The sequence below is a fragment of the Agelaius tricolor genome, unplaced genomic scaffold (genome assembly GCF_023055355.1).
Source record: "Agelaius tricolor isolate 1412-34295 unplaced genomic scaffold, bAgeTri1.0.p SCAF_34, whole genome shotgun sequence".
NCBI lineage: Eukaryota > Metazoa > Chordata > Aves > Passeriformes > Icteridae > Agelaius > Agelaius tricolor.
In genome coordinates, this window is record NW_027269294.1 from 2,233,872 (window position 1) to 2,246,279 (window position 12,408).

At 55.7% G+C, this 12,408-nt stretch overlaps 1 protein-coding gene across 1 annotated transcript; it reads right to left on the reverse strand.

Moving 5' to 3' along the window:
- Nucleotides 1–900: 900 nt before the first annotated feature.
- Nucleotides 901–9,556, reverse strand: LOC139602463 (uncharacterized). Its single transcript, XM_071452331.1, has 7 exons — nucleotides 9,544–9,556; nucleotides 9,342–9,509; nucleotides 6,004–6,128; nucleotides 3,647–3,922; nucleotides 3,140–3,294; nucleotides 1,910–2,035; nucleotides 901–1,572 (listed from the first exon to the last, which is right to left on the reverse strand). The coding sequence occupies exons 1-7, from the start codon at nucleotides 9,554–9,556 to the stop codon at nucleotides 1,320–1,322; spliced, it is 1,116 nt and encodes a 371-aa protein (XP_071308432.1). The 3' UTR covers nucleotides 901–1,319.
- Between the last annotated feature and the right edge of the window lie 2,852 nt (nucleotides 9,557–12,408).

The following is a 12,408-nucleotide window of genomic DNA, read 5'->3' on the forward strand; positions in this document are numbered from 1 at the left end:
TGCAGGCCCCGCCCCTCGCACCTGTGCCGGCCCCGCCCCCGGGACCCCGCCTCCCTCCCCGCCCATAAATCCCGGCGGATCGGCGCCTGTCCCGTTTTCTGCGGGGGATGCTCATCTTGGGATGCGGCGGGAGCGTCGGTCGGAGCGCTGTGTAGAGATCCGGATCGGGGACTGCTGCTGGTGCTGCGTGGGATCCAAGGCACTCGGGTGGGACCAGGATTGGGATCTAGGCCTGGAGATTCGCATCCTGGTCCTGCCAGTGTTTCTTGTGGAAGCTAGACCAAGCCGCTTTTTCCTCGGTGGGTAGGGTATGGGTACCGGGACCGGAGGATCGAGGTAGGATTGGGGCTGGGATCGGGACCACCATCGCTGTGGTCGGGAAAAGCTGCTCCAGGACAGGTGCTCCGGCTGCGGCCAGTGCGGGGCTGGGTCTCGCCGGGGCTCCAGGCACGCTCCGGCTGCGGCGGTAGGGAGCCGGTGCCGTGCCGCTGCCAGGCTCGCCAGGAGAACGATGCTTCCCCGGAGCAGCCTCTGGATTGCGGCTGGCAGCGGGAAGGACACCGAGACCGCCCGTACCGACCCCGGGACCCCATGGGCATCGCCGCTCGCTCAGCGCTGCCGCCCGCCCCGCGGGGCGCCCCCTGGCGGACACGGCGCCGCCCCGCAGCCCCCCCGGCCCGGTAACGCCACGAGCGCCGCGCTCCCCTACGAGCCCCAGCGCCCGCAGCCCCTGCTCCGTGCCCGCAGCCCCTGCTGGGGGCTGCAGCTTCCCAGCCACGAGCAGCCGCTCTGGGACGGCCGCTGGGGCCGAGGCGTTGCTGCTCCCGCGCCCATTGTGCCTGAGGTGGGACTGGAACCCCAGGGAAATGCTAAGAAAAACTCCATGGGTTAAAAAACCAGTGCAAACGATTTGTTCTTTATTTCCAGAACCGTGAGAATCATCAAGTCAAATGCTGAGAAGTGACCGGCCCAGCTGTGCATCAAACCCAGAATTTTGGCCTTCTCAGCACCCTGCTCCAAACACCTGGGCCAATCCCAGGGCTGTTCCAAAGGCCCTGTGTGGGATGGCAATGACTGCTACCACTAAGGGAACTCCTCTACAAATGCAGCTCCCTCCCTTCTGCTACTGCAGCTTTGCACAGCAGCCCCTGCAATGGCTGTGGGGCAGAACTGGCTGGCACTCAACATGGCAGCACCAAACTCTTCCCCATAGCCCTGATTGTTCTGCCCTTGCCAGGATTTCCCCAGCAGCTGTAAATGTGCTCCCACAATGTCCCTTTGTTTCCCCAGGAAGAAGCCAACAAGACAAGCCCTGAGGGTTACCTTGCTCTGTGGCCAAAGCTCTTCTGGAGAGTGCCGGGGGGCGTTGCCTGCAGGTGAGTGTTGCCAGCTCCAAACCATGCTGGCTGCTGAGGCCAGGGCTGTTTTTCTGGCCCAGGGGCCTCGGTGTCTCCTGCTGGCTGCCAGCCATGCTCCTTGGTGTTCCCTGGCTGTGTCCCAGCTGGCTGGGAGCGCAGGGCAGGAGGAGGCCAGGAGCTCCTGAAAGGCAGCAGCACCTCGTGTCTTTGGCATCTGCAGGGGAGGAGCTGTGCCTGCACCGTGGCTCCTGGGCCAGGGGCTGCTCTGCCCAGGCCCCTGGAAATGCTTCAGCCCGGACAGAGACCACCAGCAGCCCAGCAGGACCCCAAGGAGCAGCTGGCATTGCTGGGAATGGAGGCACGGGCCCTTTGCAGAGGGACTCAGCAGCAACTCCTGGCTCAGAGCTCCCACACAGCTGCCAGCTGTGGCCCAGCCACCCCAAATCCCTTCCCTCCTCCCCAGCCTGAGGCCATTGGCCATCAGCAGCATCAAAGCCAAGGCTATCTTCCCCCACAGGTGTTCAATCCCAGGCAGCAGCCCTCAGAGGTACCTGAAAATCAGTGGGATGGAGTTTAGAGTTTTCCAGGGATCCAGCTGGAAGTGCAGAAGTGATGGAAAGCTTTCCCAGGTAGGTGCCACTGGAGGTGTGCTGAAGACAAAGCTGTGCATCCCTTTCCTGAGAGAAAAGAATTTGTAGAGGCCCCTGCTGAGGCTCTGAAAGGAGCTGAGCTTCTGCAGGGAGAGATGTCCCCCCCTGGGCACAGGGGCTGCCTCAGCTCGGGCTGGGAGCACATCTGGCCACTGCCTTCTCCTGCTCTAAACCATCCACTGGATCTTCTCCATCCTGGAGCTCAGGGGGGTGAAATGGGCTCCATTCCAGGCAGCTCTGGCCAGTGAGCCCAGGGACACCATTGGGCTGAGGGCTCTCAACAGCCACTTCTATGGAATAGAACCCTGGCCTTGGCCCTGTGCTGCTGAGCTTCCTTGGAAGCTCTGCTGGCTCCTGACACAGCTGCTGTCCAAGGCAGCAACTCTGCATGGGAATGCCCACACTCCATGGGGCACTGGGAGGTTATTGCAGTGGGAATGGAGCAGGGAATTTGGGGCTATGGGTAGAATTCATCAGAACTGGCACAGCTGACAGGGAACCCCAAATCTGGGCACCACACAGAGAACAATCTTTGTCCTGCCCTGTCAGCTCCAACCCCTGGGCTGAGAAGTTTTGGGAATTAAATGGATGGAATGATACAAACCACAGCAAGTGGCATCACCCAGAGGAACAATCCAGGTCCCAGATAATTGCTCCACAATCCACTATGGGGGAAAAGACCCTGTGCCTGCCAGGAGCTCTGACTCTGCTTTTCCTACCAGCTCCTGAGCAGTGTCAGGGCCACCATGAGGGCTTTAAAATCCAAACAACCCCCCTATCCCACACAGTGAATAATCCAAATAAAGAAATGCATTCTTGTCATCAAAGCTCCAAACTGTGTCAGGAGCTCTGCCAACAAGTTAATGGGATTCCCAGGAATCTCATTAATGCTCTTGGTTTCATTTTTATGTATTTTTAATCCCTCAGTGGGCAGCCTGTACATCTTACCCTGGGATTTAGAGACTGAGCAGGGCTGGCTTTGGGTTGACCCCCACCTCTGGCCCCAGCCTGTGCAAACACACCTTGTGCCAGGCTGGGTGAACTCATCACCTCAGTGTTTCCCTCCTAAATATCCCCTCCTTATCTCTCTGGAGATTCACTGACATTTTGCCCAAACCATGCACTCCTCACCTCCATGTGGCCTCCAAGTGTCCATTCTGTTCCTCACAGGTGCCCTGGTGCCACCGTGTTGGTCCCTTGGCCTTTCTCCAGCCCGAGGCTGCTCCTCTGCTCGCTCTCTGCAGTCTCATCCCACAGGGATCCTCTTCTCCCTTCCCTGCTGGCTGCTGCCAAGGAAGGAGGCCACAGGGAGTCTCCAGTGCTGCCCCCTCAGCCCTGGAGAGTCCTGGCTGTGGGCCCGAGGGGCCTGGGATTTCCCAGGGAAATTGTGTGCTGGTCTCCCTTCAATGACCTCAGCAATTCCCTCCAAAATGCCACCTCACTGCCCCTGACATCCCCTCACATTCCATTGCCCTACACAAACAGTTCTTGGATCCCCTCTAGATCACACCAGGTTTTCAGCCACATGAATGGCATCACCTGTGCCCACTGCTCGTTATTCACCCAACCAAAATCAAGAGCAAATGTTGGTTGGGCTTTAATAACAACTTGAAATAACTTTACAGCAAAATAACTCACCTTTTTCTTCTGTGGTTTTTTTTTTCCCTTCAGCTGCTGGGCTTCCCTGTGAGGATGTGTGCTGAGCTCTGGGTGGAGGGGACTGTCAGGCTGAAGGGCTGTGGGTTTGTGTTCTTCTCCCTGGGCATCAGCCACTGCCCCAATCCCTTTGCCCAGGCTGTTCCCTGTGCCTGTGCTCAGGCTGGGGCAGCACAGGCAGACGCAGCTCTCAGCACTCCCTGCTCCAAACACAGCTCTGGCCTCCGCTGCAATCTGGCTCTGCTGGGAGGTTTGCTCCTAGAGAAATCCAAGAATTGCTCATGGCAATGTGGAGAATCAATCTCCACAAAGGGAGGTAAGGAATAAAATCCTGCTCTGGGAGCCCTTGGGATCTGCAGGGCTGCTGAGGGAAGGGGACATTCCCTGCCTGCAGTGCACACAGCCCCACCTGCAGCAGCCAGCCCAGCCTGCCAGCTGGGCTCTGCCAGCCCCTCTCTGAGCACCCTCCCTGTGCTGCTCCCTCTCAGTGCCTTTGGCAATCCCAGCCTGAGCCTGAGCAGCCCAAAGCTCTGGCTGGCAGCCCAGGGACAAAGGGACGCTCCCAGGGATGGGGCACATTCCCAGCAAACGCTCCCAGCAGGGCCCAGAGGCACCCCTGGAGCTCCTGGCTGGGGCTGGCAGGAGGGCACAGCCCCCAGCTGGGCTGGCAGTGGCAGTGACAGCAGCCAAGTGCCACGCTCTGGTGGCACAGCACAGACACCCAGGCCAGCACTGCCCGTGGGAGGGGCACAATGAATGCTGCTCCCTGTGCTGCCCCATGCCAGCAGGAAAGCTCCAGGGGCATGGAAACTCCTGCCCCTTCCCCCCAGCCCAGATGGGCTCTCCTCAGTTCCCAACACCCAGTTCTCACCTCCAGCCTGCTCCCGGGGCTGCTGCCACGTTCCTGACAAGGTGCCAAAGGCCCCTGGGCACAGGGCTCCCTCTGTGTCTCAGGGCTTGGGCACAGCAGGGACCAGGCTGCTCCAGCAAGGACAGCCTGGAAGCAGAGCAGATGTCCCAGGGCTGGCAACGGGCTGGGGACAGCAGTTCTGAAACCCAGAGTGCTGAAAACAGCCCCCAAAGTGTTCTATGGTCACACCTTGAACATGGCTCCAAAGGGCAGCAGCTCTGGTGCCAGAGCAGCACCTGCACCATTCCCTGTGCCAGCCCTGGCTCACTGAAAAACAAAACAAATCAACCACACCCAGGCCTTGTTTGCACAATTCCTGATCCAAACCCTCACCTTTGCTGCCCAGCACTGAGGCAAATCTGACACAGCATTGAGAAGTGACCTTTGCTGAGAGCAGCCATCATCCCAGTCCTCCAGCCTTGGCAAGACTGTGCAGTGAATGGACCTCAGCTCTACTCCTAAACCTCAATTTCTGTCAGTTTTTGTTAGAAAGATACTGGACAGTAAATCATGCAGCAGAATTTGCAAATTGCACAAGGAATAACAAGGCCCAGAGCAAAGCCAACCACCCCCATCACTGCTGCAGCCCAATTCTGGGAGAAATGCTGATCTCATTTCTAAATACTGCCCTTCCCTCCCACTCAGTCCTTCCCTGCACATCCCTGCAGAGCATGGACTCCATCTTTTGCTGCCAACAGCTCCTCTCCAGCCCAGAGCCCACTGCTCACAGACACAAACTGAGCAAGCCTAAGGCAATGTTCCCAGCAGCAGATGCAATTCCTGAACTCCCTTTTCCCTGGATTCTGAGCCCTTGCAGGAAACTCAGCTCAGCCCAGAGTCTGTTCTGCCTTCCCAGAGGGAAATACAGCCTGCTGGGCCCCAGCTCTGGCACCACATTGCCCTTGTTCCTGCTGCCCTGGAAAGGCACAGGCAAAGCCAGTCCCTCAGAGCCCATCCCTGGGCCCCAGGAGAGCTGGAGCTGCTCCCAGATGCCAGGGCCCTGCAGGGCTGTGCTGACACCAGCACAGGCTGACCCCTGTGCCCAGCACCACCCCTCACTCTGCTCCCACGGCTCCCAAATGCTGCCAGCCCTGCCCCTGCCCCTGTGCCAGGGCCGTGCCTGCCCCCAGCCCCAGCAGAGGCTGTCACCCAGCCCTGCAGCGGCTGCCAGCCCTGGCAGAGCTGGGCATGCACTGAGAGCTCCCCAAGGAAGGCCCAGAGCAGCCGGGCTGCACAGACAATGCCCAAGCTGCCCTCAGGGCACAGCCAGCACCACAGCTCCAGCAGCCCCAGGGAACTCTGGCACTGCCTCTGCACCTCTGCCCTTCTCCAGCAGGCACAGCTGGGGCTGGGCTGGCAGCAATGGCATTGCCATGGCAGCTCATGCCAGCAGAGAGGAAAAGGGGAGCCCTGTGTCCCTCTGACTCACCCCACAGCGTGGGCAGGACCAGAGCCCTCCAGCGCAGAGCCCTGCTGCTGAAGCCTCTTGCCTTTGGCTGCTCCAACACCAAAGCTTTGGGCAAACATGGGAGGAGTTGGATGATTTTTCCTGCCCTGAAAGAGAGGAGAAAAAGAAAATTAAGTCCACTGTGGAAGTCCAAGGATCCCAGCTCTCATAGCTCTGCTCTGCTGGCTCACTGCGGGGTTTTACCCATGAGAGGTGACACCAATTCAAACACAAACGTGTCCTTTGCCAGCACTTTTATTCCTGACTATTTCAGACAATGAAAGGATGCCCATTTTTCATCTTGCATTCTCTGCCTCATTTGAACAGAACCATTTTTATCCCAGAGCCCACGTGGCAGCCATTCCATCCTTTCCCATTGGACTTGGCACAAAGGAAGGGACACCCGGGATGCTGCACCACAAGAAATCCCAAAGAGAATCCCCTCCAAAACCTCCCAGGGAAAGGGTTTTTGCTTTTGGGACACAAGAAAGGCCTTGGGCCATTTGCACCCACATGGAAAGCCCACACTGAGCACTTGCTTTTAAAGATGTTGCACTTGAAGTTACAGACACGGAATTGCTTTGGGATTTGGCATTTCCTGCACCCACACAAACACATTCAAGGAATTAAGTGCAGAGTCCTGAAGTTTGGTTATTCCAGTGCTGTTTTGGTAGTGCCATTTGACACACCAAAATCCACAGCAACACTTCAAAAAATGAAAAGCAACTTTCACCCCCACAGCCCCCTTCCTTTCCATTTTGCAGTTTTGGGCTCCTCTTAAGAACAGGTTAAAGCAAAGAAGAGAAAAGCCCAGGACCTGCTCCCAGCCAGTGCCCCAGCCACCTGTTTGCCAGAGATTCTCCTTACAGCTGATGGCTTTTCTAAGAAAGCTCCAGCTCAGCCTTATCACAATGCCCTGGCAGCCCTCACCATGAGCCCCAAAGGCCAGGGCACATCTGTGTGCTGCCTCAGGAAGCTCAGGGGCTCTCTGGGCGACAAAACCTGGTTTGGGCCCAGAGCTGACTCTGCTCCCTGCTGGCTGAACTGTGCAGCTGTGGGATGCAGCTGGGTGCTGCAGGGCAGAGTGTGTCACCCTCTGTGCCAGCCAGGCTCCAAAGGCAGCCCTTGGTGCCCCAGCAGCGCTGCTGGAAGCGCTGGCAGCGCTTGGCACAGATGGGATGGAGCCTTCCCACAGCTCTGTGCCCTGGCACCGAGGCTGGCACAGCAGAGAGGCCGATGGCAGCAGAACAAACCCAGCTGGCTTTCCATGGGCACTGATGGGACTGAGAGCCCCAGGCCAGAGCTGCTCCCTGCCCAGCCCAGGAGCTCCCAGTGCTGCTGCAGGGCACGGGCTCTGAGGGAACCCTGCAGCTGGGACAGGAACGCAGCAGCGACAATTCCCAGGCACAAAGAGATCCCCACCTGCTCCAGCAACTGAACCTCTGGGGCTCAGCCCCACGGGCTGTCCCTGCTCCAGGCAGGAGGAGCCACACAGCCCCCGAGGCTGGGCTCACCCCCTGCCCTGCCAGCAGGAAACAAGGGCTTCATGAAGCTCTGGGGACACCTTCTGTCCCCAGAGGGCTCTGACACAACATCCAGCAGTGTGGATCTTTAATAAAGACACCTCGGACCTATCCTTGCCACACACTCGCCTTTGTTATTGCCTCACAGTCTCTGCTTTAAAATGTTTTGCTATTACAAGTGTTTAAACAAGACTGACCGTGAGCCCTGCACCCTTGCCGTGCTCCAAGCCCGAAGGCAGAGCTGGATATCCTCACACTCATCCAGCCTGAGGGAGCTGCTGCAGCATTTAAAACATTTACAAACCACCCCTGCCCTGAGGCTGTGCAGCCCTGGGAGGTGCCTGGGTGCCAGCCCAGCATTAGAGATGGGACATCAGGAGAGCGAGCAGACAACGCCCACTGCAGCCTCTGCACTCTCGGCGCTGCAGCTGCACGATCCTCACTGCTCAGCGACTCTCAGCTCTGATTCCAGGACTCCCGCCAGGAAACTGAGGGCCCTTTCCAGATGCAAATCCCCACAGAGCCACTGCTCTCCTCTCCACCCACCCTCCTGCTCCACCTTTTACCCCTTTGGTAGCCACCACCCCGCCCAGGACACAGAGGAGGCTCTCGGGTGCCAGCTGAGACCCAAATCGATCCAGGTGCCTCAGGAAATAAATACAAACCAACTCGTCCCTTCTAGGCTAACAAAATGTCCTGGTGCCCAGTTCCTGTTTCCTAAGGCAAAACCCACGGATCAGGGGAAAATGGCAAGTCCCAAACCCAACCCAACCTGGTTTGGCATCGGTTTCCATCAGGACCGTTCAGGTTTCCCAGTGCCCCTCAGCTGCAGCCACAGGAGCAGCTTCTCTCTGGGACCCAGGGGGGTGGGCACAGGGACACCCATCCCGCTGCTTCCCGGCAAACAGAGCTCAGCCCAGCCCAGAATGGAACAGAACAAATGCAGTTCTTGCCCTTGCCATTTATGTCTGAGCTCTGGCACGGTGTTATTGAGCACAAAACTCCCGAGAGGGGACAGTCTGTAACTACTGCTCTGGATCAAGGATAATCTGTCAGTTCGTGTATGCACTGCACAGCTTTCATAAACAGCACTGAAACAGACACTAGTTTAGACTGCAGCATCATAGAGACTGTGAAATGTTCAAATGCTGTTACATGTAAGGAACTCAGAAAATGGTGTCAGATAATGAGGTGATTTCCCACAGCTGGGGACAATCTTATCTGAAACACAAGATAACAGAAACAGAAACCAGAGCACTGAAAAACAAAGGAAAAATTTACTGACCCTCGTTATCAAATAATGAGGGAGTGAAAATAAAACAGGATGGCACCACAGGAAGAAAGAAAGTATATTGGTTTAATCCACAAGATGGCACGAAGGTTCAAACCAAGCAAAAAAACATCTAAACTGAAAAGGACTCTTTGAATATGTATAAACTCTAATGAATATGCACACACCACTGCAATGGAACAGAATCTAGAGAACACGGTTTAAGAGAACCGGGTGCTCCTGGCAAACAGCCAAGCACTCCAGCGCTGCCTTTTATCCCTTAACAAACGTGTAAAAATTCTAGAGAGTGAACTCTGTTTCTCACCCAATAAAACGCTGTTCCCGCAGCTGGGACGAGCCTCAGCTTTATTCCACGGCACACGAACCCAGAGAGCCGCAAGGCCCGGGACAGAGCCGTGCCACCCGCAGCGGGTCCCACGCAGCAGCGCCCAAAGCAGCCCCGGCCCCCTGTGGGTGCCCCCGGCCCCGGTGCCCCCGGCCCAGCTCCCTCCCCTCCGGCCGCTCACCTGAGGGCACCGCCCGCTGCCTCCCGGCGCTGCTGCCGAGCCGAGGGCATTGTCCCCGCTCCTGGCCCAAAGGCCGCGTTCTGCGCTGCAGGGCGCGCTCCGGGGGACGCGGGGCCAGGCAGGGACAGGGTGAGCCGGGCTGAGGCGGCTGTCCCAGCGCTCTGTCCCCTCCCGGGGCTCAGGCCGGGGAGCAGGGCCCTGCCAGCGGCCGCCATTGCAGCGCGGAGCAGAGTCAGGTAGGGCCGAGTGTGGCCGAGTGGAGCCGAGTGTGGCCGAGTGGAGCCGACAACAGCCGAGTGTGGCCGACAACAGCCGAGTGTGGCCGACAACAGCCGAGCCTACCCGAACGGCCGACTCTGGCCGCGATTTGCCGAATCCATCCGAGCTTAGCTGAGGTGAACTGAACGGAACGCGACGGAACCGCGTTCAGCCCAACCGAACTAGATAAGCCCGACCGAACTAGATAAGCCCAACCGAACTAGATAAGCCGAACCAACGCGAGATCAGCCGAACCCACCTGAACATTACGGCGTCGCTCACTCAGCCATCTCTCAGTGTGGGCAGGCACCCTCAGCTCCAAGGAGCCGTGCAGAGCGAGCGCTCCGTCCCTTGGGAAGCACGGAGTGATCAGCCCCAGGGACAGGAAAGTACAGACAAATGCCGTGGTCAGCCCTGAGGATTCAGGAGGATTCAGAGCCAGTGGCCCAGAACCTGCCACAATTCTATCTACAATTGCAATGTAATTACGGTGGGACAGTGCAAGGCTGGAGTTCAGAGAGCTCAGCCGTTCCACCGGGGCTGGGGACATGACTGAGGGGGTTTTGTGTCAGTCTGATGGGCCTGAGCAGCACCAAGAACCAAAAGGAAATTTGACAGAATTGTTTTGAGACAGATTGCCCCAAAACCTTGGGCTGCTTCTAGGGGGACAAAAGATTGAAAAAGCTTTCTGTTGAATTCCTGTCAGAAAGTCCAGACCCACTGGTTCAGCTATGGAAGGGATGGATATGATGCACCACAGAAAGAGACAAAAGCAGAAAGGTAAAAAGGTCTATCTCCCATCCTTCCCCAAACACGCTCCAAGGAAAAAGTTTCAGACCATGAAATAACAAAGAACTGGTTCCTACCTCTGGAGTTCAGTCCTTATGTCTTTTTCTTTATTACTTTCACCCTCATTCTTCTTGTTTCTTTTTCTCCGTGTTCTCCTTTTCCTTGGATTGTCTTTTTTGCTCTCAGTCTTTCCCTTTTTCACTCTACCCCTAAGTTTTCACTTGAGGTCTAATCCTAACCACTTTCTTTTCCCTCTAACTCCTGTCCTTCTTCAGTTTTCCCACCCTCCTTTTCTTCTCTGTCTCCTTTTCTGTCTCTGTCTCCTTTTCTCTGTCTTCTTGTCTCTCTGCCTCCCTCTCTCTCTCTCTGTCTCCGTCTTCTTTTCTCTGTTGCAACCTTGTGCCTGAAAACCCCGTCGATGGTAGAATATTGCCTGGGCCTGTGATGGCACCTGTTGGGGGGAGCTGAAATCACTGTGGGGCTGGTAAGGGGATGGTGGGGCTGGGACGTGGAATGAAAATGGAAAAGGTCCTAGATCTGAGCAACCTGTCATTTTTCTATCTGTTCCTTGGTAAATGTTACAAACATCTTTGTTGGCTGCCTTCCTTAGGAGCTAAAACGTGTCTTAAGGTTTAAGTGCCCGGTGAAACACGTGCTGACGTTTCTGATGTTGCTTACAGGGCTCGGGGGCACTGTGCATGTGGCCAGCTCTGCAGAATATTCCAGCAGCATGCCTGGAGGAGACAGCCTATGAGCCTGCATTTCTTGTACCAGGGGCTCCTTTGCAGCATTTTCCACTGCGGCCTTTCACAGGTCTTGGCTGTAGTGTGCAAAATCTGATTTTCTGCCACTCCTTGTTTCCCCAGCTGTCACTTGCGTGTGAATCCGTGTGTGGACGAGTGCGTCTGTGGGCTGGGGTGAGCTCAGTTCTGCCAGCAGGAGTTTGACAAGACTGTCTGATGCAGGGCATCAGTTCACTCTGCAGTACCTGCGTGGTTGCATCCTTGTCTCATGGTTTTGATTACAGAAAATCATCATGTTCATATATATATAAAATAGATATTTTATAGCAGTTGCAGGTAAACTGTCAGGGTTGGTTTTTGAAATATTTTTTGAACTAAAATATTCTATAATTATGCATGTGATTTTTAACATTTAATACACAAGAGTTAATATCTTGCTGGTTTTCGAGTCTTGCATTGATAGTCTGTGTGGTTTCTCTTCTTTACCTGTTCCAGGAGAATTCTTAGGAAACCTCTGTAGCCTTGAGGCAGTTTTGCTGTCTGTTCTCAATTGTCTTCTGAAAATCAGACCGTTCATTGTGCTGTGCAAAACACGTCTGAGCCTCTCATCACATGAATTCTGAGCACCCTGTGTGTTTGGCGCTCTGCCTTTTCCTCTGTCCTTCTCCATGGCCCGCTCCTGTTCCTCTTTTATTCTGTGTGGTGATTTCCATGCCATTCTTTCTCACTGGGTGCTTGTGAACCATTCCCTGTCCCTGTTCTTTTTTAATCCCTCTCGGTAATGCTGCCCATCCCAGTCTGGTTTATTTTGTTTTTCTTTGGTTGGTTGTTTTTTGATTTTGGGGGGGTTTTTTTGTTTGTTTTTTTTTGGGGGGGGGGGTGGGGTGTTCTTGTTTTGGGGTTTTTTTTGGGGTTTTGTGGGTTTTTTGGTGGTTTTTTTTGGTTTTGGTTTTTTTTTGTTTGTTTGTTTGGTTTTTTTGTTTGTTTATGCCTTCCTTGTATTCCTTTTATATTCTTGGTGGCTCTCTGGTGCTCCTGTGTGCCATTGTTTCTCTACTGGATCCTTGTGTGCTGTTCCCTGTCCCCGTTCTTTTTTCATCCCTCTCTGTTATGCTGCCCATCCCAGGTTTTGTTGTTGTTTTTGGTTTTGGTTGTTTTTTCAACTTCATTCTGCACCCCGTTCTTACTTTTCCTCCTGTGTCCTCTCTGCTGCCCCTCCCTCTTTCTGCCTCTCTCCTGTGACTGCGGGGCTGGGGAGGAACTTCTGGGGGCTGCCC

Bases quoted from the DNA above. Each gene is read 5' to 3' on its own strand.
- LOC139602463 (XM_071452331.1), bottom strand. The intron at 2,036-3,139 runs GTGAGGAGTGCA...CTTTTCTCTCAG, and splicing joins CACTTGGAGGCCACATGGAG to GAAAGGGATGCACAGCTTTG. The intron at 1,573-1,909 runs GTACCTCTGAGG...CCTCCCCTGCAG, and splicing joins TCCATCCCACTGATTTTCAG to ATGCCAAAGACACGAGGTGC.